We start from the raw sequence: 20,720 nt of genomic DNA, 5'->3' as shown, positions 1-20,720 counted from the left end.
ACTATAATCAAGCAACTGGATCGTCTAGATTCTCTACAATCAGCCAAACCATCTTACTCATTTCCTCCTCTTGCTCAGCTACACCCCTCCTAGCCTCCCTCCTCTCCCTCAACCTCTCCGACCTCGCCTCCCTCCACTCCTGCCTCGCCTTCGCCCTGTCTTTTCTCAACTCCTTCCTCTTCGTCTTATATTCTTTCTTCGCCATCTTCCACGCAGGGTTCTTCTTCGCCTTGCCCTTCCCTTTGCCATGTGCCGCCTTCAACTCCCTCTTCTTATGCTTGTGCTCGCGCTTGAGATCTCTGCGCTTTTGCTTCAGTGTTCGGCTCATTGCGCGCCGGGATCTTTTATCGTCGATTTTGACGTCTGCTTCGAGTTTCTGGTTTTGTGCTTCCTCGATGGCGAGGGCGCGCTCTTCGGCGATCTCGGAAGGGCTCTTTTTGCCTTTCTTCGCGGAGGCTTCGGCGGCATTGTTGATGGATTGGATGCGCTTGAGGAATGTTGCTTGAGTGTCTTCGTCATCAGAGTCAGAGTCGGGGTCAGAGTCGCTGTCCGAGTCGCCTTTGAGGGATGGAGGAGGTATGGGAAGGACGCGAGGTCATCGGTCAATCGTTCGTTTTTTGGGCGGCCTTCCCTCGGATACTCCTTCGTGGGATTTCCTCTACCATGTTTCGTAGCTTGGGGCGGTCGAGAGAAGCTTTGGCTGTCACCACGGAAGCACACCCGCTTTCTTGAGCACTCGGGTCCTGCCTCGTAGGGATGGCGGGCAGCCCATCATCGTGTTGTGGTGGTGGACCCACTGCTAGGAGCCAGCAGCTGTGTTCCTGGCGTTGATCTCCGCGCCCCAAGGGCGTTTGCTCGTTCACCAACATTTTGACCCCAAGCGCTTGCTTGCTTGCCAAACTGCTCGCCCCCAGTCCCCCATTCTCTTCCCAAATTCTTCGCCCATTTGGCCAAAGTTCTTAGCAATTTGAGCCCAGTCATCGCCAGGCCTAGGTGGTCCGGACCTGCGCGGGTGTTCCCAAGCCTGACCGCGGTCGTATCTGGGAGATCTGTGAGCGCCGCGTTCAGCAGCACTGTGAGAGTCACGGCCTCGACCACCACGACCTCGTCTTGAGTGACCAAAAGGCCCAAGACCAGGACCACCGAACGGACCATTGCCCGGTCCTCCAAAAGGCCCAAGACCAGGACCACCGAACGGCCAATTGCCCGGTCCTCCAAATGGTCCATGGCCGTGAGTACCGTGCGGGCCGTGGTGACCACCTCTTCCACTAGCATGCCGAGAGTGATGCTCATGTCCGGGTTGGGTATTTGGATCAGTCACTTCTTCAAGGCTAGAGTGTGGCGGATCCTCAAGCTCAGGCTTTTGGCTGGAGCTTGACGCAGTCTTGGTGTGCGCGCTCCTTCTCTCAGCCATCTCGCGTAGCACTAAAGAGTGCGTACTTGATTCAGGTACGTTCGTTTCAATGGCTTCTATCCACGGGTGAAGAGACTGGGCTCTTCTCTCTGCTGTACTGGCGTCATCGGCGGCGCCTGCAACAGCGCCTGCTCGCTGGCCCCTCTCCGTAGGTATAGCAAGAGCATTGATGAGCGCGGAAAGCGACCGGAGCGAGACTCTCAGCCCTCGAGGAGCAAAGAAGACTTCATTCACGCTTCGAATGTAGTTTTGTACAATGTCAGATGTAGCACCAGCAGTAGACGCTGACGAGAGTAGATCGTCCACCGTTATGCCTGAAGCTACACACAAAGAGTTCAACCCGTCGATGAATTCGGAGAATTCTGCTGGCCGAATAGAATGTGCATGTAGAGCTTTGGCATATGCTCTCAGAAATTGAACCGTATTGGTTTCTGCTCCAGGACTGGCTTGCTGAGGGATGGCAATACGTCTGGTAAGTCTCGGCGCGTATTGAGCATCCGCATCAGGCTCATGGCGTGCGAAGTTCAACGCTTGACTGAGTAATTCTGCGGTCCGATCTGGCATAACGTCTGGAGGCAGGTCTCTGGCCCCAGTCTGTCCAACTGGAATATTTGTACTTGTCTCGACATGTTGAATAGGTATGGCTGTCTCATGATGGTTCGTGATGTTACCATATTCTGGTGCTTGTTCATTCTCTGCATCCAGCTCTTCCCCTCTGATTCGATACTCCCAGATCTCCGGTTGGTCGGGTCCTTCGTTTAAAGTCAAACGATGGGCTTCAATCTGGTTTGGATCTAATGGTGTTACGCCATTACGTGCATCGCTGACAGCCTGATGTTGCGCCTCGTCATACGAAGGTGGCAAATCATCGTACTCTGGTCCGCCTCTTGGGCTTTGAAGCGGTGTTGGGTCAAATTCAGCATCGGAATCATCCGCAACTGATGCTGATCGAGGAGTGAATGGCGCGCTAGAATTTGAAGATAGTGATGGTGGAGGAAGGTTGATGTTGAGGTTTGCATTGGCGGGGTTAGGAGGCTGGTTAGCCATGATTGCTGATGCCGAAGGTCCCTAGCCAGAGAAATGTAGATGAAGTGGATCGGTATAAGGTGTTGTAGTCTACTGGCAGACCATGCGACTGAAAGCTTATATTAGTAGCTCTTTCTACCTGGGCTGTGCAGTCGTGTTCAGTAGGTCGCTTTTGTTGCTGCCTGGTGGCTAGCCCCCCGCCAATGATGCTTCGGAGACCGCGCGTCTTACGTGCACACTTCTTACAGCCAGCCTTGCGTCTGTGTATCTTTACACACTCAGCCTTTCGTTTCTTCGCACTGCGCCTGACTTTACATGCGCAGTCGAGATTAGCTGCGTTTGATTAATTGCCACAGGCCTCGTGCCCCCACCAAGCGGGCTATCGCAGAACGCAGCCCTACTGCCTGTGAGCGCTACTACCTTGCAACCTCAATGATGAGGAGGCTGCTAGTTACGCGCGAATGGTTAGGATGGTCGAAGAGATGAACTCGTTCGTTCTCTTCTGTGATGACATCATGGACCTTGAGAACACTAGTAATGGACTTCCACAACTAGCCCGTCCTTTGTGGACGGACCCGTTAGGCGCGCTGCATCTCGTTCATATGCATGATAGTCAAATACAACTTCCATCAAAGATAAAATCTGGCTTCACCGTAGTTGTCAGACTATCGTTGACTCAAGAAAGACACCTGCCGCGCTGCAAGACTGGCACATCGGAATGACTGAGCGTACGACAGTTGCGGTTATAGGCCTTGGTGCAGCTGGTCTGGTAGCACTCAAGAATTTGAAAGAGCAAGGCTTCGATGTGACAGGATTCGAGCGAAACGACTATATTGGTGGATTATGGAAGTACGCCGAGGACGATCGGACGTCTGTGTTAAACACGACAGTCGCGAACATATCGAAAGAAAGAGGCTGTTTCACAGACTTCCCTTATTCCAACTGTCAGTGTTTCCCAACTCTCTTCGAATGGAACTAAGACCAACTAACACAGCAAAGCTGTCCCATCATACCCTACAGCCGCTCAAGTACATCAGTATCTTGTGAGCTATGCTGAGCACTTCAATCTCGAACCGCACTTTCGCCTCAGCGTATCAATTCAAGAGATTTCGTTCGATTCTGACCGACAGCAATGGGTTGTTCGAATTGCCAAACACAATGACCAGTATTTTGATAAGATTGTAGTCACAATCGGCGGCATGGTCGGCCAGCCTAGCATGCCTTCAGTACCTGGACTGGAAGACTTCGAAGGCTTAAGCATCCACGTAAAGTCCTTCAAGCGCCCGCAAAATTTCACCGGCAAACGCGTCATGGTGGTGGGTTTCGGCAACAGCGCAGCAGACACATCCACTCAGCTCGTCGGCGCTGCAAGTAAGATCTATCTCGCGCACCGTCATGGCGCACGCGTGGTACCGCGCATGCACAATGGCAAACCAATCGATCACAACCACAGCCTCCGCTTATTCCGCATCTCCAGCCTCGTCATGAAGTACTTCCCAGATTTCGCCGAGCGGCAATTCGACAAATTCATGAAGAGTTACCAAGACAAGCATTTCAAACTGAAACCAGAATGGGGCTTCGAACCAGCTCAGAAAGTGCCCATGGTATCCGACACCCTCGTCGACCATCTCCACGCCGAAGACATCGAATCCGTACCTGTCATGAAACGCATCATCTCCCCCACCACCGTGGAGCTCGAAAATGGGCGACAAATAGACGTGGATACCATAATATGGTGTACAGGATATAAGTCCGACTTCAGCATCATGCACCCCGACTACGATCCCAGCGCGCCCACCAACACAGCATGGACACAAGCGCAAGGCGCGAACAACAAATCTCTTTTCAATCTCTACCTCAATGTATTCTCTGCCCGGAAACCAGATAGCCTGGCGTTCATTGGTAATGTGTACTTTGCGCTCGGTGGGTTTCATATCTCTGACATGGCCGCCATGGCGATCGCGCAGGTGTTCAAAGGGGCGTCGAAACTGCCTGCGCAAGCAGAAATAGAAGCAGATATCAAGAGGCAGCATGTGTGGCTTGCGGGCCTCGCGGGCTATGGGTATAACATTAGTCCGGGGAATGTCGATGGCGGACCGTGGATGGCGAAGATGAATGAATTGGGCGGCACGGGCGTGGATGAGTATTTGGGGTACGGGCTGAAGGGATGGTGGTTTTGGCTGTGGAATATATGGTTCTGCCATCTCTTGATGGATGGGATTTGGGCGCCGTGTATATATCGGGTTTTTGAGGGTCCGAAGAGGAAGAGCTGGGTGGGTGCTAAGGATGCGATTGAGAAGATGAATGCCAGCAACACGGAATCAGAGGTGAAGGATTCATAGCGTCAAAGAGAGTCATTCTATCTATCTCGGGTCTCATGATTCGTAAGTTGGCAGCTCAATATACTGCGCTTCGCCCACTCTGAGCTATTTCACGACATCACTGACAACGACATCCTCGCCCGCCGCTAATCTGCGTTCCGCCTCTTCTATCATCGCCCGCGGACCTACGTATCCCTTATTTCTGATCCATAAATACCATCCAGTGAGTAGAATTGTGCATCCACCCGTCATGACACTCGTGTAGTTCATCGTGGTCTCGTCAAACGGTCGCGCGAATGGGAAGCAGTAGATTACAATCCAAATGCACATGTAACATGTCGCAATACCCGCGACAACGTAGAAAACAGGATCGGGCATGCGGAACGGGCCAGGCGTGACATGTCGTCTGCGGCTGAAGATGTTGGGGATGATGAAGGCGAGATACGACAGGGAGGCGAGAACAATGAAGGATCCGACGAACGCAGAGAAAGCAGTCGTGCTACCAACGTACACTGCGCCAATAATGGTGTTGAGGATCGCGCAGGTAAGCGTGGCGTTGAGTGGGTTTCCCCATGTGTGGTTCACCTTTCCAACCCATGCGGAAAATGGCGTTGCGCGATCGCGTCCCAGCGTCCAGAGCATGCGACCGGTGGTGAGGTAGCAACCAATGTTTGTGCAGAACGTTGGCAGAAAAATGACGATCAGGAGACCGACGGAGCCGGCGTGGCTGTTTGTCGCCTGGCGGTATAGCTCGGCGAGGGGGAACGGCCATGGATTGGCAAAGAGCGAGGGCAGGTCGTTGACGGAGTAGAAGATTGTGATGACGTAGAGGAAGGCGGTGGTGAAGCCAACGGCGTATTGAGCGAGAATGGCTTTCGGGATGTTGACACGGGGATTGGGAATCTCCTCAGCGATGTGGGAGATGCAGTCACTGTTGGCATGGTCAGTATGCAGATTTTCATTTGAGACATGGGGAAAGACGTACGGCGTTCCAACAGCAAAAGCGCCGTTGAGCATGCCAGCCATGAAGACGAAACCATTGTTGCTCCAACCCGTCCTGTTTTCCCATTCTCGCCAAACGAATGCATTGCTCGCATAGCCCTTGCCAGTCCTACTGGGCATGATGGCACAAACTAGAATTGTAACAAAGACTCCGGCCAAAATGAGGAATAACCCAATCTTGGTTATGGTAGGTAGTGCGCGGTTCATGAGCATGACAATCAATGCAGTGAACCAGGTTATGATAAGGTATACAACAAAGACCTGCCATCGCTCGTATGCGTAGTCTTCGTGGAAGAGTCCGTACATGGATATGATCTGGTTGGCGCAGATGGAGGATATGGATGCGGTGCCGAAGAGCCAGCCGAGAAAGTTCCACCTGTTGGCCACAAGTTATTATTGTACGCAAGGTGATGCTTCGATGATTAAGCAGCAGTATATAGGATGCGGAGAGACTCACCATCCAGCGAAGAAGCCTGTAGCTTTGCCGTATCTTGCGCCTGCTGTTACGCTGGCCCAGTGATAAACACCCGAGGAAGAAGGAATAGCAGAAGCCATCTCAGCGATACAGGCTGCGATCAAGAAGTACATGCATGACACTGCGATGAATGCATAAATTACGCCAGGTGGTCCACCATTGTAAAGCGCGATGGCCTGATGTAAATGATTAGTATTACTTCGATATTTTCTCGTTGAGGAATACGGAAGTTCGTGAGAACATACGATTGAACCTCCCAATGCCGCCCAAACATTACCAGTCGTGATACCAATTGAGCAAATTGACAATAGACTGAACTGTCTTTCAAGCTCCTGTTTGTGTCCAGACGCATTCAACACCTCACCCACGCCCACTGAGTCGTCAACCTCATAGCGAGGCGTCTCGTCACTTTTCTTCTCCATGCCGATAGAATGACCGCACGCCACGCGAACAGTAAGTTTTGGAGATTTGGCTGCAGTTGGTCCCAAAGTTTGAGTAAAGGCGCTGGGCTACGCTGGCTTGTAAAATGGAAAATCGATTGCAGATCGAACAACGTAGCTTAACGGAAGAAGTAAAAGAACCAGCAATCGAGCAGATCGACGGATAGAAGAATCGGCAGGCTTCGCTGGAAGCTGTCCACAGTACTGGGACTCCAACTGCAGTTAATAGGGCCGAAGAGAGGATGAGCCTTGTTCGATACTGTCGGCCAACACGTTGATATTGCATGCTTCAGCTGCAGCGAGCTTGGACGGCTCGTCCCTATCGCCCTTGCATGAGACGTTTACGTTTGAGCCTGTGTTAAGCGACTCCACAGATAGCAATTGCAGAACGACTCCGGGCAGTGACCTGTTTTGTCATGGTCCCTACTTGCCAGCAGCAGGGAAGATGGTCGAGACGCCTTCTCCGCAGATGCGGGTGAGACGTTAATCGAAACCTTGTGACAAAGTTCTTATCATACGATGAAGAGACCAAAAGACATCGAATGCAAGGATGCGGAGGGACCGTGGTGATGTTAGTGGCCAATTATGGCTGTCAGGGCCGATGCAGGATAAGTACCCGCAGACGCGGCTGCGGCTGCGTGGGTAAGACGGTCGCGTAAGGCGCGAGATAACACATCTGCCGATTTGAAGTTCACGTCACGACTCGTTCTCGTCGACATGGGTGCCATTGAACTATCGGCATCTGCGAGAGTCAACGTCGAAGAAAGTTTGAAGTTTGGAACGCTGTTGCAGTCAGATGGAGCTCCCGTCCTCCCTCCCGCGCAGGGTCCGACGGACACTTGCAGGCGCCGCCGCGCGCGCGCTAAACCCCACCCCACGCGTTCCTTTTCGGCTCCATGGAGCTCCGAAGTCGTGCATTGGTCAACGAAGGAACTGACCGTCCAGTGCACGAACCGACTGCATAGCGATTTCATAAGGAGAACTGAATGAGTTCCGGCAGGCGGGAATATGTGATGTTGGCTGCAGATGGCTAACCGGGAGGGAATCTGGAGTGGGCCGTATGAATGCACTGTGGGTCGGAAGAGACTGCGTATTTAGTATAGTGACATGTCTTGCCGTACATTGTAAGTTAACTCCATGAAAATACCACCGCTGCTTACACCGAGCCCGTTGCCCATACAAAACCAATAATAACTTTGCCGTTTCTTCTTCGTGAAGCGTGAGCCGTCTCCATCTATGACACATATTTTTACATCTTGCAGGGGGGGGGGACGTTTTCACGCGTTGCGCATCTCGCTGTCGTCGGCCTCAACATCGCCAATTTTCCTTTTAGTAGGCGTGGCCTGTCCTGAGCTGACCAGCTCGTCGGTATCGCCCTCAGTCCACTCGGTGACTTCCCATTCCACCTGTACGCCAGAAGCAGAGTGGCCACCGCGCTGCTGCTTGAAGCGTCCCAGTCTCGTGTTCCGGACTATTTCCTCAAACCACGGAGCGCCTCGTGACGAAGGTTCTGACCGTACCACAGTTCGCTTGCTGTGGGACCGCGATGGTTCTGCGACAGTCGATGTGCCTTCGTCGTCGCTGCTGTCACTGCTGGGCAGGAACCCCATCTCGCCCAGTTGCTCCTGGTCGTCATCCAACAGGCTTCCGACCGTCAACGAGATGTGTTCGGCATCGTCGCGTGTGCGCTCGTTCCAAGACGAGAGTTGTGTACCGCAGTATCCACAGAATACTCGGCGTTGGTCTGACATGAGCGGCGAAACGAAGGACCGCCGGATGCTCGATCGCGTCTCGTCGGGAAATTGTGCAAAGGTGGCTGACGTGTACCACGGGAGGGGAACACGCAACCAGAGGGTGAGTGGGTTAGCAGAGAGATGTCCTGGACGGCAGTTAGCGCATAGCTCTCTACAGCTCGCGTGCTCGAAGCATGACGTGACATTGGGTAAAGCACGGTCAATCTTCACGAGAGGGTTGGACAGACTTTACCAAGAAAGCAGATGTGTTGTCATATAAGCAGTTGAAGCCACGCCGCATTTTTCGTGTGGACGGGCATCTTCGACAACATAGCGATTTGCGACCACAGGGCGCCAGGATCGTGCAGCGTGCTAAGTCGCCATGGCTGAATCTGGGAGGTGGTAGTTCGCTTTCCGTGATTTTTGCTATGTAAGTTTTCGTGTCGCGAGTTACAAATGGCACGATAATGCTTCAAGCCGGTGTCGAGCACTTGAAGGTTTGTTGTGACTGCGAGATGGAAAGTTTTAGAAATTGCCTGAACATCCTCGCGCTTTCCATTACATGTCCGTGCACAAGCTCGTGGAACTGGCATCACCTTGTTTCCTCACCATCACTTCATCGTCACAACAACAAAGGACATTCCTGCAAGCGCTCCTTCTCGAATCGCCTTCATGCAGGGTTGTCATGGAGAAAGTGAAGCTCCGTGTCGAATCGAAGACAGGAATCGGTTAAGACACAGCTACAGCCACTCTGCATCCCAATGTGGCGAACACATACCAAGTTAGGGACAAATGCATTCGCGACCCTATTCAAGAATCATCGAACGAAAACCAGTAAGATTTATACAATGAAGTATACATAAGGGCTGAGATCAGTGGAAAGACATCTGGACCTCGACGATCCCGACGAGTCATGTGATTTCTTAGCGCAAAAGGCCTGAGTCAGTGAACTTCACGCGTCTGTAACGCTCTCTTCTTTCCACTGACCATCTGCGTTCATGATGAGGTTAAATGGCCCATCGATAATGCTCAGTCCTTTCAACGTAGCTGGATCACCATCGCAATGTTACTTTTACCATATTCATACTCAACAACTCATATGCTGGCGTCGAAGTTCGAAGCGCAATGCAGTCGTCTTCCCCGCATCCCCACATTCGCGGATGACGACTGATCTCAACACAGGAAAGCTTTATCCGCGCTGCTGTGTCTTCGTTACCCGCGACATGGTCTCAGGACCCTTCAGAGAAGCTACGCTAGCATCTGATCGTCTTACCATTGGATAATGGACCGAGAAACGGTTCCTGTGACTGAGGTCAGGACCGTGCCTGACTCCGAATTTAGCATTGAAGATAGTATATAGCTTGTAGTAGCTTCTGCCAACGACGCAGACGAATTCCCGCCCTCTTCCAGTATCCTGCTATCCCATGTCAACTATAAGGACCTCAAAGCGTGTGAAAATGTCCCCTTCGACTGATCGTAAACGTGCTGTGCGTATTGCCGGCTGCTCCGGCGGTTTCCTCGACCGCGCAAATGCCATCACTCGGATGGCTGGAGACCCTGAGGTCGATGTTGTAATGGGTAAGACCTGAACATTTTAACAGTCCTGGCCGCAATGCTAACTTTCCGCAGGCGATTGGCTATCGGAAATGACAATGACCGTCCACGGCAGCGGGAAAGTCAAGAACCGCTCAAACCAAAGTGGTGATGCTCCAGTCACTTTAGAAGAGCGCAAGAAAAAGGCCATGTACGCTGAGACCTTCATCTCCTGCTTTGAGCCAGCAATTCCAAATCTTGTCAAGAATGGCACCAAACTGGCAGTCAACGCTGGTGCTTCAGACACGGAGCTGTTGGCTGAAGTCGTTGTCGATCTCCTGGAGAAGGCGGGTGCCGGCCATCTCAAAGTCGCTTGGATAGAAGGAGACGATGTTACAGGTCAAGTGAACAGCTTGATCAAGAAAGGCGAGAAGTTTGAGAGTTTGATGCATGGGAAAAAGCTCGAACAATGGGGCATGGAACCAATCTGTGCACAGGCGTATCTGGGCGGGCTGTGTATGACAGAGGCACTTCGGCAAGGCGCCGATATTGTGATCGCTGGACGTGTTGCTGATGCTGCGCCCGTGATTGGTGCTGCTGCGTAAGTCAGGGGTTGGAAACCGAGTACTGGGAAGCTGACACTTCTAGATGGTGGCATGACTGGAAGAGCGATCAATTCGACGAACTCGCAGCGGCACTGGTGGCTGGTCAGTTGTTGATGTGCGACTTGTACATACGAGAGATCACTGACTCTGTGCACAGGACATCTGATTGAGTGCTCAACATATGTTACTGCGTGGCTATTACTCCATGTTCAAGGATCTGATGAAGCAAGGCAAACACGTCAATATGGGCTTTCCAATTGCAGAGGTCGAGTATGACGGTACAGTCACAATTGCGAAGGAAAAGAACACTGGAGGTACTTCGGAAGTTACAGCATTTCATTACTCGAATACTGATACAAACAGGATGCGTCACGGTCGGCACATGTACATCGCAGCTGCTGTATGAGATTCAGGGTCCTCTGTACTACAATTGCGACGTAACAGCGGATATCACCAACGTAAAGATGGAGCAAATGGGCGAAGATCTAGTGCGTGTGACTGGCGTTAAGGGTTTACCTCCGCCACCTACGACCAAAGTCGGCATCACAGCTCCTGCTGGGTATCAGTGCGAATGGCACTTCTTCATGTGCGGGCTCGACATCGAGGAGAAGTGCAAGATTACGGAAGACCAAATTCGACACAGTAAGTTTCAAGAATAACAGACTTTTCGCGATGTGTGAGGCTAATGTTACCAGCAATGGGCGATAACGTTGAGCGCTTCTCCACGCTCAAATTCCACCAAAATGGCTCATCACCCATCGACGCACGCAACCAAGACGTCTCAACAGTTGACTTCCGGTGCTTTGCCCAAACCTCCGATCCAGAAATCGTCCGCCCGGGAACATCCCCAACGGCTTTAACAGATGGTGTGTCGAAGTCTTCCTGCAATCCGCACCTGGACTGTCACTCTCCAACGACCTTCGACAAACTATCCCTAAGCCCTACTACGAGTACTGGCCCTCTCTCCTCCCGCAAGATCAACTTCCTCTCCGCGTCCACACTTTGTGGGGCAAGAAAACTACCACCGACCTCACACCCCCTGCAACTACGCAAGAATACCCGCGCCAGCAATCTTCCTACGAAACCTCCAGCCCCGTTGATCTCAGCACTTTTGGCGAAACCGTTCGCGCACCCCTCGGGTACATCGTCGCGGGCCGCTCCGGCGACAAAGTGTCAGACTGCAACTGCGGCTTCTTCGTGCGCCACGACGACGAGTGGGATTGGCTGCGCAGCTTCATGACTATCGACCGCATCAAGCACTTGCTTGGGCCAGAGGAGTACGAAGGCAAGGGAAGTAAGCCGATCGACCGGTTTGAAATGAAGAATTTGAGAGCGGTACACTTCTTGCTGCATGATCATCTGGATAGAGGATATAATGCTTGCTCGACGTACGACACATTGGGGAAAAGTGAGTACACGGGTCTAAGGGGAGGAGATTGGAGAACAGGATACTGACTCGTATGACAGATGCGATGGAGTATCTGAGGGCGAAGACGGTGGACTTGCCAAAGAAGTTCTTGGATCGGGGCAGGATCTAGAGAAGGTGAGTCTGGGATTAGGTGGCGTTCATGTGACTAAGAATAGCTTTGAATCACCTTCAGCCTATGTTTCTACAGTTTCTTAGCTTAGGTGAAGGCAGACGCACCAGGTGCTTTGACCATTCGTGTCCACTCTGCTCTAACTCTTGACCTCGTTAGAGATTGTCCAGCAAGCTTTACACCAGCCTGTACAGCTTCAAAGGATTATTAGATCGTGACATATACTTACGAAGACGTCGATGATACGTTGACTTAGCTATTGCTACGCCAATTGTTCACTATAGTGCGCGGGGACAGGCAAGAGTTGTTCCGTTTATAAGTGTGACGTACCCTCCCTTCTTCTTCGTCAAGCAACTGGCTCTATCTTTCCTTCAGTCCAAAACCTCATCTCGATCACGGCATCGACCATGTTGTGAATTATGCAACACTCAAGACGCCCCGAACTTCAGGCCTTCGACTGCAACACTCGCACGAGAGAGAGCCAACTCACAGTGCAAGAAGGTATGAGAATGGCCTGGCGTATCTTTTGATCTACCGATCATCAGCAGCCAGTGCAGCGAGCTCCACTAGGGTCCCCATTCCCAAAGCCATTTCGAGACCCCAAGAACTAGTCAGCACGTCGTTCCTCGACAGCTTAGTTGTTTGGTACAGCTGGTGGCACGGAAGATGTGATCCCATCAGTATCGCGCGAATCTTACTCAAAGTGCCCAAAATAATAGTTAAGATGCAAAGGACAGACTGTGCAGCAATAGCAAACATCTCTCTAGACTCTTGGGAGATGTGTCGAGCTACATGTCTTTTCAGATTGAGCACGCCCATCATATCTCGACCCGCAGTATCTGATCCCGGGAGCTATGTAGATTATTATACTTGTGTGGGACATATCCGGCATCGCACTTTTGGTCTCCTTGTAAGTCTAAGCCGCAGCCTCTCCACACAAGCCAGAATCATCTGCTATGTGGCCGTAAAATTTGGTGGCCCATTGCTCACGAGTTTGAGGTTAAGGACGTGTACAAAGCGGGCTGCACCTATTGGCAGACGCAAGATCTAGAGATTACCCATACATGGGTACACATGTCGACAGACGATTGGCCAGAAGCCAGCTGAGGAAAGCTTTCAAACTTTTCCAACGTATTATTAAGTAGTCGAGCTACAGGATCGGCGCGAACGGTGCTGAAGCTTGGAGGAAGGCGTGTCAGTGCACAGATGTGAGAATGATCCTGGCAGGGTTTGGCTATGTACAGGCGTGCTCGGAAGCATGGTCGAGAAGGTCGCAATTCTTGAGGTGGAGACATAGTGCTTTCTTCAGACGACCACTGCCTAAATACCATAGCTTATTAATGCGTATTCAGTATGAGATCCCATTTTCAAATTTGATGTGCATGTATATCATGAATTTCTCCTACTGCATCACAAACTTTGACTCGAGAATGATCTGGAGCGTTCATATATGAATCCTGCAGATCGACACGGGTGCACCTTTACGATCCGAGGCGTCTACACGTCAAAAGTGAGATCATTGTTGACCACTCGAAATACAGGTTTAGAAGTGAAGCCTTGGTTGTGTAGTGAGTATTCACCGTCAGAACGCAGGTCTGTACCCACTGCGGTAGCATGCCAAAAAGGTAACAGTAATCAATGAATATCGATCATGTGTGCAGAATAGTATATATCGTCAGTCAGCCTGACATTCAACATACGCATAAGCGCGCCATTTTCGCTAGATGCGATAAAACATATAATATGAGACTACGGGGTAACAGCTAGAGATGCTGGATATGCTATGAATGCGAAAGCACAGACAGTATCCTCTAGAGCCTACATAGATGCAAGTTGCAGTGGCATCAGCGTTCCAACGCTCATACGCGAGAGACATATCTCCTTCAAGGGCCGCCAGCGCGACCAGTGTCGTCCCAGTAGTCGTCTCCCATAGACCTGCACGTTCCAACGACACAGTAGTAGCTCTAAAGAAGGATCAGCATATACACCATAAAACAATGTAGTTCAATTGACTTACACCACCGCGGTTTGCATTGTTGGGAGACTTTAGAACGTATGGTTCGCTGAGCTTGCCGTCTCCACAGGCAGAGTCGAAGCTACTCTGTACTGTGTCTGTTGGGTGCGTTAGATTTGGTGTAAAGTAGGGGATATGACGGAATGCTATAAACTGACAGGCAGTATGGGCCATTTTATACCAAATGCATATCGTGTCGCCTCTGTTACCGGTGCAACCGTTCGTGGTTCCTGTACTCAAGCTCTTTGCCACGTCAAAGCCTCCAGAGATCCACCCCCCTGCTGAGATACTGCTTGAAAAGCCAATGGTGTAAGATTTAGTTTTCGTGAAGGCAGTATTGCAGGTCGGGGCAGAACCACATTCCTGGATTTCCTAAGCATGACTGTTAGCGATCGTTGTACTCAAAGCTCTTAGAAACTTTGCACTTACCGAAAGTTGCTTGTGAAGATAGTTCTGGTGTGGGTTACCGTCGCCGACGAGCTTAGTGTTGTACTGAGAGAACATGCAGGCCTGTCGGGATCCCAAAATCCTGGAATGAAATGGTGGCATAACAGGTTTCTCGACAGGCGCACCAACAAGGTGCAAATTTTCGCTCCTCGACTTGAGGGTACGGAACGCAGCTTTGTTGTCCTCATGAAAGAAGCAGTCTTCTGCAGATGTTGCCGCACTTTCTGGGACATCATAGTCCACACCAGTACATTCAACGACAGCAATGGCTTCGTCGTATATTCTGGTGCAGACGGGTCCGTCCTCAGGGTTGCTCAATACTTCGAACTTTTTGTCGCCCACGGTGAAAAATCCTCTACCATCCTGCTCCAAGTTGGAGAAGTCAAGAGAACCAATTTTTGAACTGCAGGACTCTGCGAGCACTGCCTTATCAGCACCCTGAATTTCCAGCGCAGTTCTACCAGAAGATCGCTCGTAGCGGTAGGTAACAAAGACTTCTTTGGCGAAGACCAAGGTCGCAAAGGCAGGTAGGGTGAAGAGTGTAGAAAGCATGGTGAAGCAAGCGTTTGTGTGAACAGCTTGTGTGAGTTGAGATGTGGTGCTCTTTCAAGGAGAACGAGGATGGCCTTTATACCTCATGAGGTTGATTCCCGCTCTCTCATTTTGTCATTATTTGGTGATCTCTTCTACACCCTGACCCTCCACCTTCGTCACTGTTCAGTGATCATCCCTCCATTCTACAGTTTCAAAGCCTCGTGGGTCTATACCAACAGCCAAGTATCGTACTCTAGAGAGTACTCAAGGCGTATCTAGAATAGCGCCGGATACGGTTGTCAGTGCCGGTTTAGCGGGTTGCCTTGTTTCTGGTGCGTTGCCTTGTTACTAGCAGGTCGCCTTGTCCTTGGCGGGTTGCCTCGTTGTTGCGAGATGTCTGAAGTTACCATCGGAAGTCTGCATGAGTATGCTCAGTTCCTCCTAATTTACCGCGTGAAATGAAGTAGACGCTCGGCGGAAGTCGAGTCATGTCTGTGCCTGTTGTTACATACCAAGATATCTACTGCATGTGGCTGCAGGCACCGTAGCACATGAGCATGATGAGGGAATGACCTTTTTATGACTGACTAGCCGCGAGAGCTCTTCTACGCCAGGACAAGAAAGCATACCTAATCTTGATGACCCTGAGACCTGATCGCGCAGGATCAATCTGTCACCATAGACGTTGCTGAAGTGTAGCCAGAAAGCTGTTCGTTGCTTACAGACCTAAGCGGAAACGAAACTATTTCATGCGGCTGACTCTTCAAGACTACTCTGGCACCCGTACCATGTACCAAGTCTGGCCAACCTATGGGAAAGGGTAAACGTCATCATTGGCGCTAGTCCCCAGAGTCTAAGCCTTCTCCCCCACAACTTCTATGTCGACCAATCAAACTCCTGTCTCCACAGACGGTGTAATGGTGGGACCTGACCACTCTTTTACTGATCTATTATCTGCAATGTGCGTCGGGAATAGATTACTCTACGGGGTATCCCGGAGTCGCGCGCAGCAATCTTGTGCTGAACTAGGGTTTTTCTAATCTGTAGCGCGACTCATGGACTGTACATTGGGTATCAGTGGTTTCGTCATACTCATAAAACTTTCCTCATGTAACAGGCACTATAGCACTTGGCTGTTGTACCATAACACTTGGCCTGGAGACGGGTGGCCTAAATATGAGGAGCTAATCGTGCCCGCAGAATCTTCTCTATCAAACTTAACAACACTTGGCATTGATACCAAAGCACTTGAATGGAGACATTCGGGGGGCCTTGATCTTAGGCGCGGAGATTCTGCTCTGGAGGATGCCATAGGTATCATATTTGTAAATGGTGTGTTTATGGGAAAAGAACGCAACCTTGATAGATACGTAACCTGTTTTCGTTTACATATCAATGGATGCTGTGTTCAGGAAGGCACGATGATCACGACTCTTGTCATTGCTGTACACAACAAGGCCGATGATAGTATTTCTGGTGACAAAAACATACACCAACCCAACCACGACCCAGCGGGTTGTTTCCGACATTAGAAATGCCGAGTCTTAACACAGACATGGGTAATTATTAATAGCTAGCCAGGTTACTAGCTTAGTTTCGCTAGAGCTTTTAACAAAAAGACAGAAGCGATCGTCTCGATCGCCGAACTCATCTCCTCGATCTACAAAAACACCAAATGATGTCACCGCACGTTAAGGGCATGCAGAAGCGAGTAGCAGGTGAAGAATACCTAGTATACAGTTTCAGTTTCGAGTCAGAACAGGATTGGAATGCCTGAGGAATGCAAGGCTCGGCATGCAACGATGTTAAGTGGCGCGCACCCATCCGGGGAGCAGAACCGTCAAGGTACTATGCAAGGTGATGAGATGAAACATTGACCGTCCTGAACAGAGGTACGGCTTGAAACATCTACAAGTCAGTACGCGAGTACATGTCTAAGTTTCGCGAGGGCCTCGGCGACCTCTGCTCCAACGGCATAACGATCGGCTAGAAGCAACCGAACAGTGTCAACATGGCCGGCCACACCCGCAGGCCAAATTATAACATGCACTTTCTCAACGGTATCAACAGCGTCTCGCCTGATAGGGTGGAGACGCTTAACAACGACTACCGCAAAGGCGACAAGTAAACTGTTGACGGTCTCGTTCCCTCACTCGAAAACAAGATCCGCTGCACAGTGAAGGGGCCCGCAAAAGCATTCCTTATTGTTAAAAAGTAGAAGTAGGAGTAGCGTTTCTTGGCTCGCCGCAGCCGCCAACAGCTCACCCCCCAGACGACTACAGTCAAGCCAGCTAACACTACTATAACCTAAGCTCCTCCTCGTAATCGCTCACCTAAGCCCACTGGTATGAGCGATTAATGAGCTGTGTTTATCACGATGTACCGAGATCAGTAGGTATCACTGCTGGGAATTGGCAGACTTCGAAGTCGACGAGTCGAACCTTCTATGCTTACAAGATATTTGATGGCCTTCCAAGGTGCTCCAGACATTCACGGATCTGTCTGACAGGAGTTGCTCATGAAGGCACGAACTATCAGTTTCAGATAGTCTGCATCTCGGAAAGTTCCATCAGGTGCCGCATGACTACAGTAACGCCCTGGGAATTACCATTCCTATGAGCGCTCAAAATACTGTGAAAGTATATCCACCTCCTAGTGGGCCACCTGGTGGTGTGTTTGCACCTCTGATGTAACGTGACCGCTCTTGCGCTCTACGTGAACTAGCGTAGGCCCGAGTTTTGTTCTGCTGCTCTCCCATAACTCGAAAACCTGCCTACTTGAGCATCAGCCCGACAGCTCATCTTGACGGGCCTGTTCAGGCGATAAGTTGCCAGGGATGTCTGAAGGACAGTCTACCATGAGGCTGCGGGAGTCCTCTATGGTCACAATACCTTCATCTTCAACTCGAATAGCTACCTGATGAGCTCGAGTCTAGCGATCAACTGCGGGGCACAATGGTTGAGCTTACCAAGATTCCCGCCTGTGCTTGTACGTCGTGTGGTTCTGAGGCTGGGCGACTACATAACAAGCTCGCATAGACCCGTCGTCGATCTGTTGCCCATGCTGGAACTCGTCTGGAGGAATAATGCGGGGGAGCCGAAGATTAAGTTTGACAGGACAGAAAAGGCCAGAGAAGGGACGTTGCTTGTTCCAATTTGTCCCGCAGAACCCGCCGTCTACAAATTGGTACTGAACAGACTACTGCATGTGCCCGGTACGAAAGATAGTCTGGATCTTAAGCGAAGCAGCACCGTGATGCGACAGGTTCTTATAACTAGCAGAGATGCTGAAGGTCAGGTCGTGTATCGCTCATCAAGACCAGAAGGCGATACTGAGAGTATTTTCGCCATACCTGGCGGCGTGAAAGTCCTGGAAATGCTCAATTTGCAGCCACTTTCGGAAAGTGTAGGGTGATAGGACCCAAAACTGTGCTTTTGGACAGCTGCTTGTTGGTGAAGATGACGTGCGGAAGCTCACCAGCAACAGGCCATCGGGCGATACGGACACGACGAGGAGATAATGCCATACAATGAAGATTGTGCAAATCCATGCAACAAGCACGTTCACTACATTAACAACCTCTGGGTTGAAGGGAAGCACGATCGGTGTTATAATACCTGATTTAAAGGACCGACTACGGTAGAGTCCAAGGATGTGCGCCCCACTTGTGTTCACTAGCTTATTTGCCTCAAATCAGCAAACCATAAATCTTGACAACGATGTTTCGCCTCTCCATACACAAATTGAAGAATTCGTCCAACCAGAAGCAAGAATCCATGCCAAGATGCATCCGATGTCACGCGGTGTAGGACGAGAATCGCGTACGCAATCGCTGTGCACTTGACCCCGCACGACAAGAGCACAAGGCTCATCCCTTGGGATGCTCGACTTGGCATCACAATAGCGCTGACGGATGACAACACCGAAGCAGTTGGGCCAAGCTCTTTCCATGCGCAACATTAGACTCGATCTTATCACTTCAAAGATGAAAAAACTTGCCGTGTAGGCTGAGCTGACGATCCCTCACCCTGCTGATATCTAAAAGGCCCGACGACGCGTACGTCGTGAGATATTTCAATATGACACCGCCCAACGAATAGATATGCTCTGTGCGGTACATCACATGCGAACCAAAGGTACCTGCGACACCATCCGTATGCACGAGGCTGTTTTCGCATCTGATCGCGATATATGCGTTATCGCAAGTGGCGCATCGGTTTTCAACATATCAGCAGCTGACTACAACCCTTGCGTTGAATCACTTATTCCTATGGCGAGCGACACGCATTCTGACCATGGTCTGAGGGGCAGCACTGTCGTTGTCGCCATCGTTGTGCCAGCTGTCTTTGTCACCATTGTCCTCTCTCTCATCGTAGCGTATGGTGCCCGTGCCGGGTTCGCGGACTCATGAAGTTAACAGTGCGCATAGTGCCTTCATCCTTCCTAGATTCGGACGCGGTGGCAAAAGTTTCTCTGCGATCAAAGGACAGCGCATGCAACAGCGACTCGAAGAGATCAACAAGGTCATCAAAACACAAAATTACTACGAATGGCGCACGAGCCAGCGGTCAGAGAAAGACTCGAAGACTTTCCTGGCGCCGGATCCTCTATGGTAACGTTGCCACTCCAACACGTCGTCATATGCTAAATTGACAACAGCGCAATATGCCTCGAGAACTTCGCTGAAGATGCGCAAATCCGCGGCCTCCGGTGCTCACATGCTTTCCACGTGCATTGCCTCGACGAATGGTTCTCACGTTTTAACGAATTCTGCCCACTATGCCATCGAACCATCATTCCAGGAAAGAAAGTTGCAAAAAAGGAGGCATATCCAGAGTCTGCCACAGTGCCATTGGCTTTCATAGTCTGACTAAGAAAACGTAAATCGTCTCTGGCAGAATGTCAGTTCATGCATGAGCTACTTGAGAACGATCGGAACTAGAGCCGACCACAGGACAACACATCTACACGCCACGTCCCAGTTCTATGCTGCAGAACGATTTAGCAGCCCCACTTGCCGCGGGAAATCGTTCGGCATTCGGCAACATCACACGAGGCCAGTCTGGACCGCTTGGGTTGCAGTGCGGGAGTACCCGTGTAACGGCTATGGTTCCGCTGCAGGGACTTTGCGACACTGGCCATCTTGAGGGGCTCGGTCGAATGGCATGGAGATCACTAGCTGTGAAAGCCTCTCTGAACTTGCTATGTGCTGTTCTGGATAATTGAAGAAGGTCGTTGCCCTGCTGAGTATGGCGTGAGACGATCTTCAAGGAACCGCTTGGCGGGGAAGACACATGTACATCACTGAGACCCTAGACTCAACGTCTTATAAGAGCATTGATATGCAGTTCTGGTACTATCATGGTCCAAGCTCGTGGTCGATATGTCATCATCGAGATTTGAGTGATGCCAAGCTGGTACCGCCCACCTGCAGTTCAGGTCTTTGAGTCGATGAAGAAGAAATAGAGCTGGGAGCTAAACAGACCAAAGTACATTCGAAGAACTTATTTGCCTATTCTATCACGGGGCATGATGAAGTGAGGCTTTGGGCATTTCGCACTTCTGGAGCCGTCGGAACGAGATGCGAACGGCAGTCGGCGCTAGTGGGAGAGTCGGTAGAGCCCGCCTCCTTAACGTG

General features: G+C 50.9%; 10 protein-coding genes across 10 annotated transcripts; 4 read left to right on the top strand and 6 right to left on the bottom strand.

Moving 5' to 3' along the window:
* Positions 1-7: 7 nt before the first annotated feature.
* On the bottom strand, positions 8-775 carry SNOG_11379 (hypothetical protein; the record flags this gene model as incomplete). Its single annotated transcript, XM_001801570.1, has 2 exons — positions 8-558; positions 721-775. The coding sequence occupies 2 exons, from the start codon at positions 773-775 to the stop codon at positions 8-10; spliced, it is 606 nt and encodes a 201-aa protein (XP_001801622.1).
* An 84-nt stretch (positions 776-859) lies between these two features.
* On the bottom strand, positions 860-2,461 carry SNOG_11378 (hypothetical protein; the record flags this gene model as incomplete). Its single annotated transcript, XM_001801569.1, has 1 exon — positions 860-2,461. The coding sequence occupies one exon, from the start codon at positions 2,459-2,461 to the stop codon at positions 860-862; it is 1,602 nt and encodes a 533-aa protein (XP_001801621.1).
* Positions 2,462-3,639: 1,178 nt separating this feature from the next.
* On the top strand, positions 3,640-4,862 carry SNOG_11377 (hypothetical protein; the record flags this gene model as incomplete). The annotated part of the gene is made up of 1 exon (XM_001801568.1): positions 3,640-4,862. One exon carries the CDS (start codon positions 3,640-3,642, stop codon positions 4,780-4,782), a length of 1,143 nt encoding a protein of 380 aa, XP_001801620.1. The 3' UTR covers positions 4,783-4,862.
* Positions 4,863-4,866: 4 nt separating this feature from the next.
* SNOG_11376 (hypothetical protein) lies at positions 4,867-6,660 on the bottom strand (the record flags this gene model as incomplete). Its single annotated transcript, XM_001801567.1, has 3 exons — positions 4,867-6,139; positions 6,221-6,414; positions 6,484-6,660. The coding sequence occupies 3 exons, from the start codon at positions 6,658-6,660 to the stop codon at positions 4,867-4,869; spliced, it is 1,644 nt and encodes a 547-aa protein (XP_001801619.1).
* A 1,295-nt stretch (positions 6,661-7,955) lies between these two features.
* SNOG_11375 (hypothetical protein) lies at positions 7,956-8,429 on the bottom strand (the record flags this gene model as incomplete). Its single annotated transcript, XM_001801566.1, has 1 exon — positions 7,956-8,429. One exon carries the CDS (start codon positions 8,427-8,429, stop codon positions 7,956-7,958), a length of 474 nt encoding a protein of 157 aa, XP_001801618.1.
* Positions 8,430-9,868: 1,439 nt separating this feature from the next.
* SNOG_11374 (hypothetical protein) lies at positions 9,869-12,087 on the top strand (the record flags this gene model as incomplete). Its single annotated transcript, XM_001801565.1, has 8 exons — positions 9,869-9,989; positions 10,041-10,545; positions 10,593-10,644; positions 10,764-10,863; positions 10,913-11,191; positions 11,245-11,347; positions 11,413-11,843; positions 12,017-12,087. The coding sequence occupies 8 exons, from the start codon at positions 9,869-9,871 to the stop codon at positions 12,085-12,087; spliced, it is 1,662 nt and encodes a 553-aa protein (XP_001801617.1).
* A 428-nt stretch (positions 12,088-12,515) lies between these two features.
* On the bottom strand, positions 12,516-12,906 carry SNOG_11373 (hypothetical protein; the record flags this gene model as incomplete). The annotated part of the gene is made up of 2 exons (XM_001801564.1): positions 12,516-12,618; positions 12,827-12,906. 2 exons carry the CDS (start codon positions 12,904-12,906, stop codon positions 12,516-12,518), a joined length of 183 nt encoding a protein of 60 aa, XP_001801616.1.
* Positions 12,907-13,970: 1,064 nt separating this feature from the next.
* On the bottom strand, positions 13,971-15,100 carry SNOG_11372 (hypothetical protein; the record flags this gene model as incomplete). Its single annotated transcript, XM_001801563.1, has 3 exons — positions 13,971-14,051; positions 14,105-14,188; positions 14,531-15,100. 3 exons carry the CDS (start codon positions 15,098-15,100, stop codon positions 13,971-13,973), a joined length of 735 nt encoding a protein of 244 aa, XP_001801615.1.
* A 1,993-nt stretch (positions 15,101-17,093) lies between these two features.
* Positions 17,094-17,547, top strand: SNOG_11370 (hypothetical protein; the record flags this gene model as incomplete). The annotated part of the gene is made up of 2 exons (XM_001801562.1): positions 17,094-17,206; positions 17,478-17,547. 2 exons carry the CDS (start codon positions 17,094-17,096, stop codon positions 17,545-17,547), a joined length of 183 nt encoding a protein of 60 aa, XP_001801614.1.
* A 1,796-nt stretch (positions 17,548-19,343) lies between these two features.
* SNOG_11369 (hypothetical protein) lies at positions 19,344-20,076 on the top strand. The gene is made up of 3 exons (XM_001801561.1): positions 19,344-19,459; positions 19,512-19,694; positions 19,742-20,076. The coding sequence occupies exons 1-3, from the start codon at positions 19,353-19,355 to the stop codon at positions 19,950-19,952; spliced, it is 501 nt and encodes a 166-aa protein (XP_001801613.1). The 5' UTR covers positions 19,344-19,352; the 3' UTR covers positions 19,953-20,076.
* The last annotated feature ends 644 nt before the right edge of the window (positions 20,077-20,720 follow it).

This window comes from Parastagonospora nodorum, assembly GCF_000146915.1.
Source record: "Parastagonospora nodorum SN15 chromosome Unknown scaffold_19, whole genome shotgun sequence".
NCBI classification, from domain to species: Eukaryota; Fungi; Ascomycota; class Dothideomycetes; order Pleosporales; family Phaeosphaeriaceae; genus Parastagonospora; species Parastagonospora nodorum.
The sequence above is the reverse complement of the archived record's forward strand: the minus strand, read 5'-3'. Positions and strand labels throughout refer to the sequence as shown.

Bases quoted from the DNA above. Each gene is read 5' to 3' on its own strand.
- SNOG_11369 (XM_001801561.1), top strand. From the start codon at position 19,353: ATGGCGAGCGACACGCATTCTGACCATGGTCTGAGGGGCAGCACTGTC. The intron at 19,460-19,511 runs GTATGGTGCCCG...CAGTGCGCATAG, and splicing joins GTCCTCTCTCTCATCGTAGC to TGCCTTCATCCTTCCTAGAT. The intron at 19,695-19,741 runs GTAACGTTGCCA...AATTGACAACAG, and splicing joins CTGGCGCCGGATCCTCTATG to CGCAATATGCCTCGAGAACT.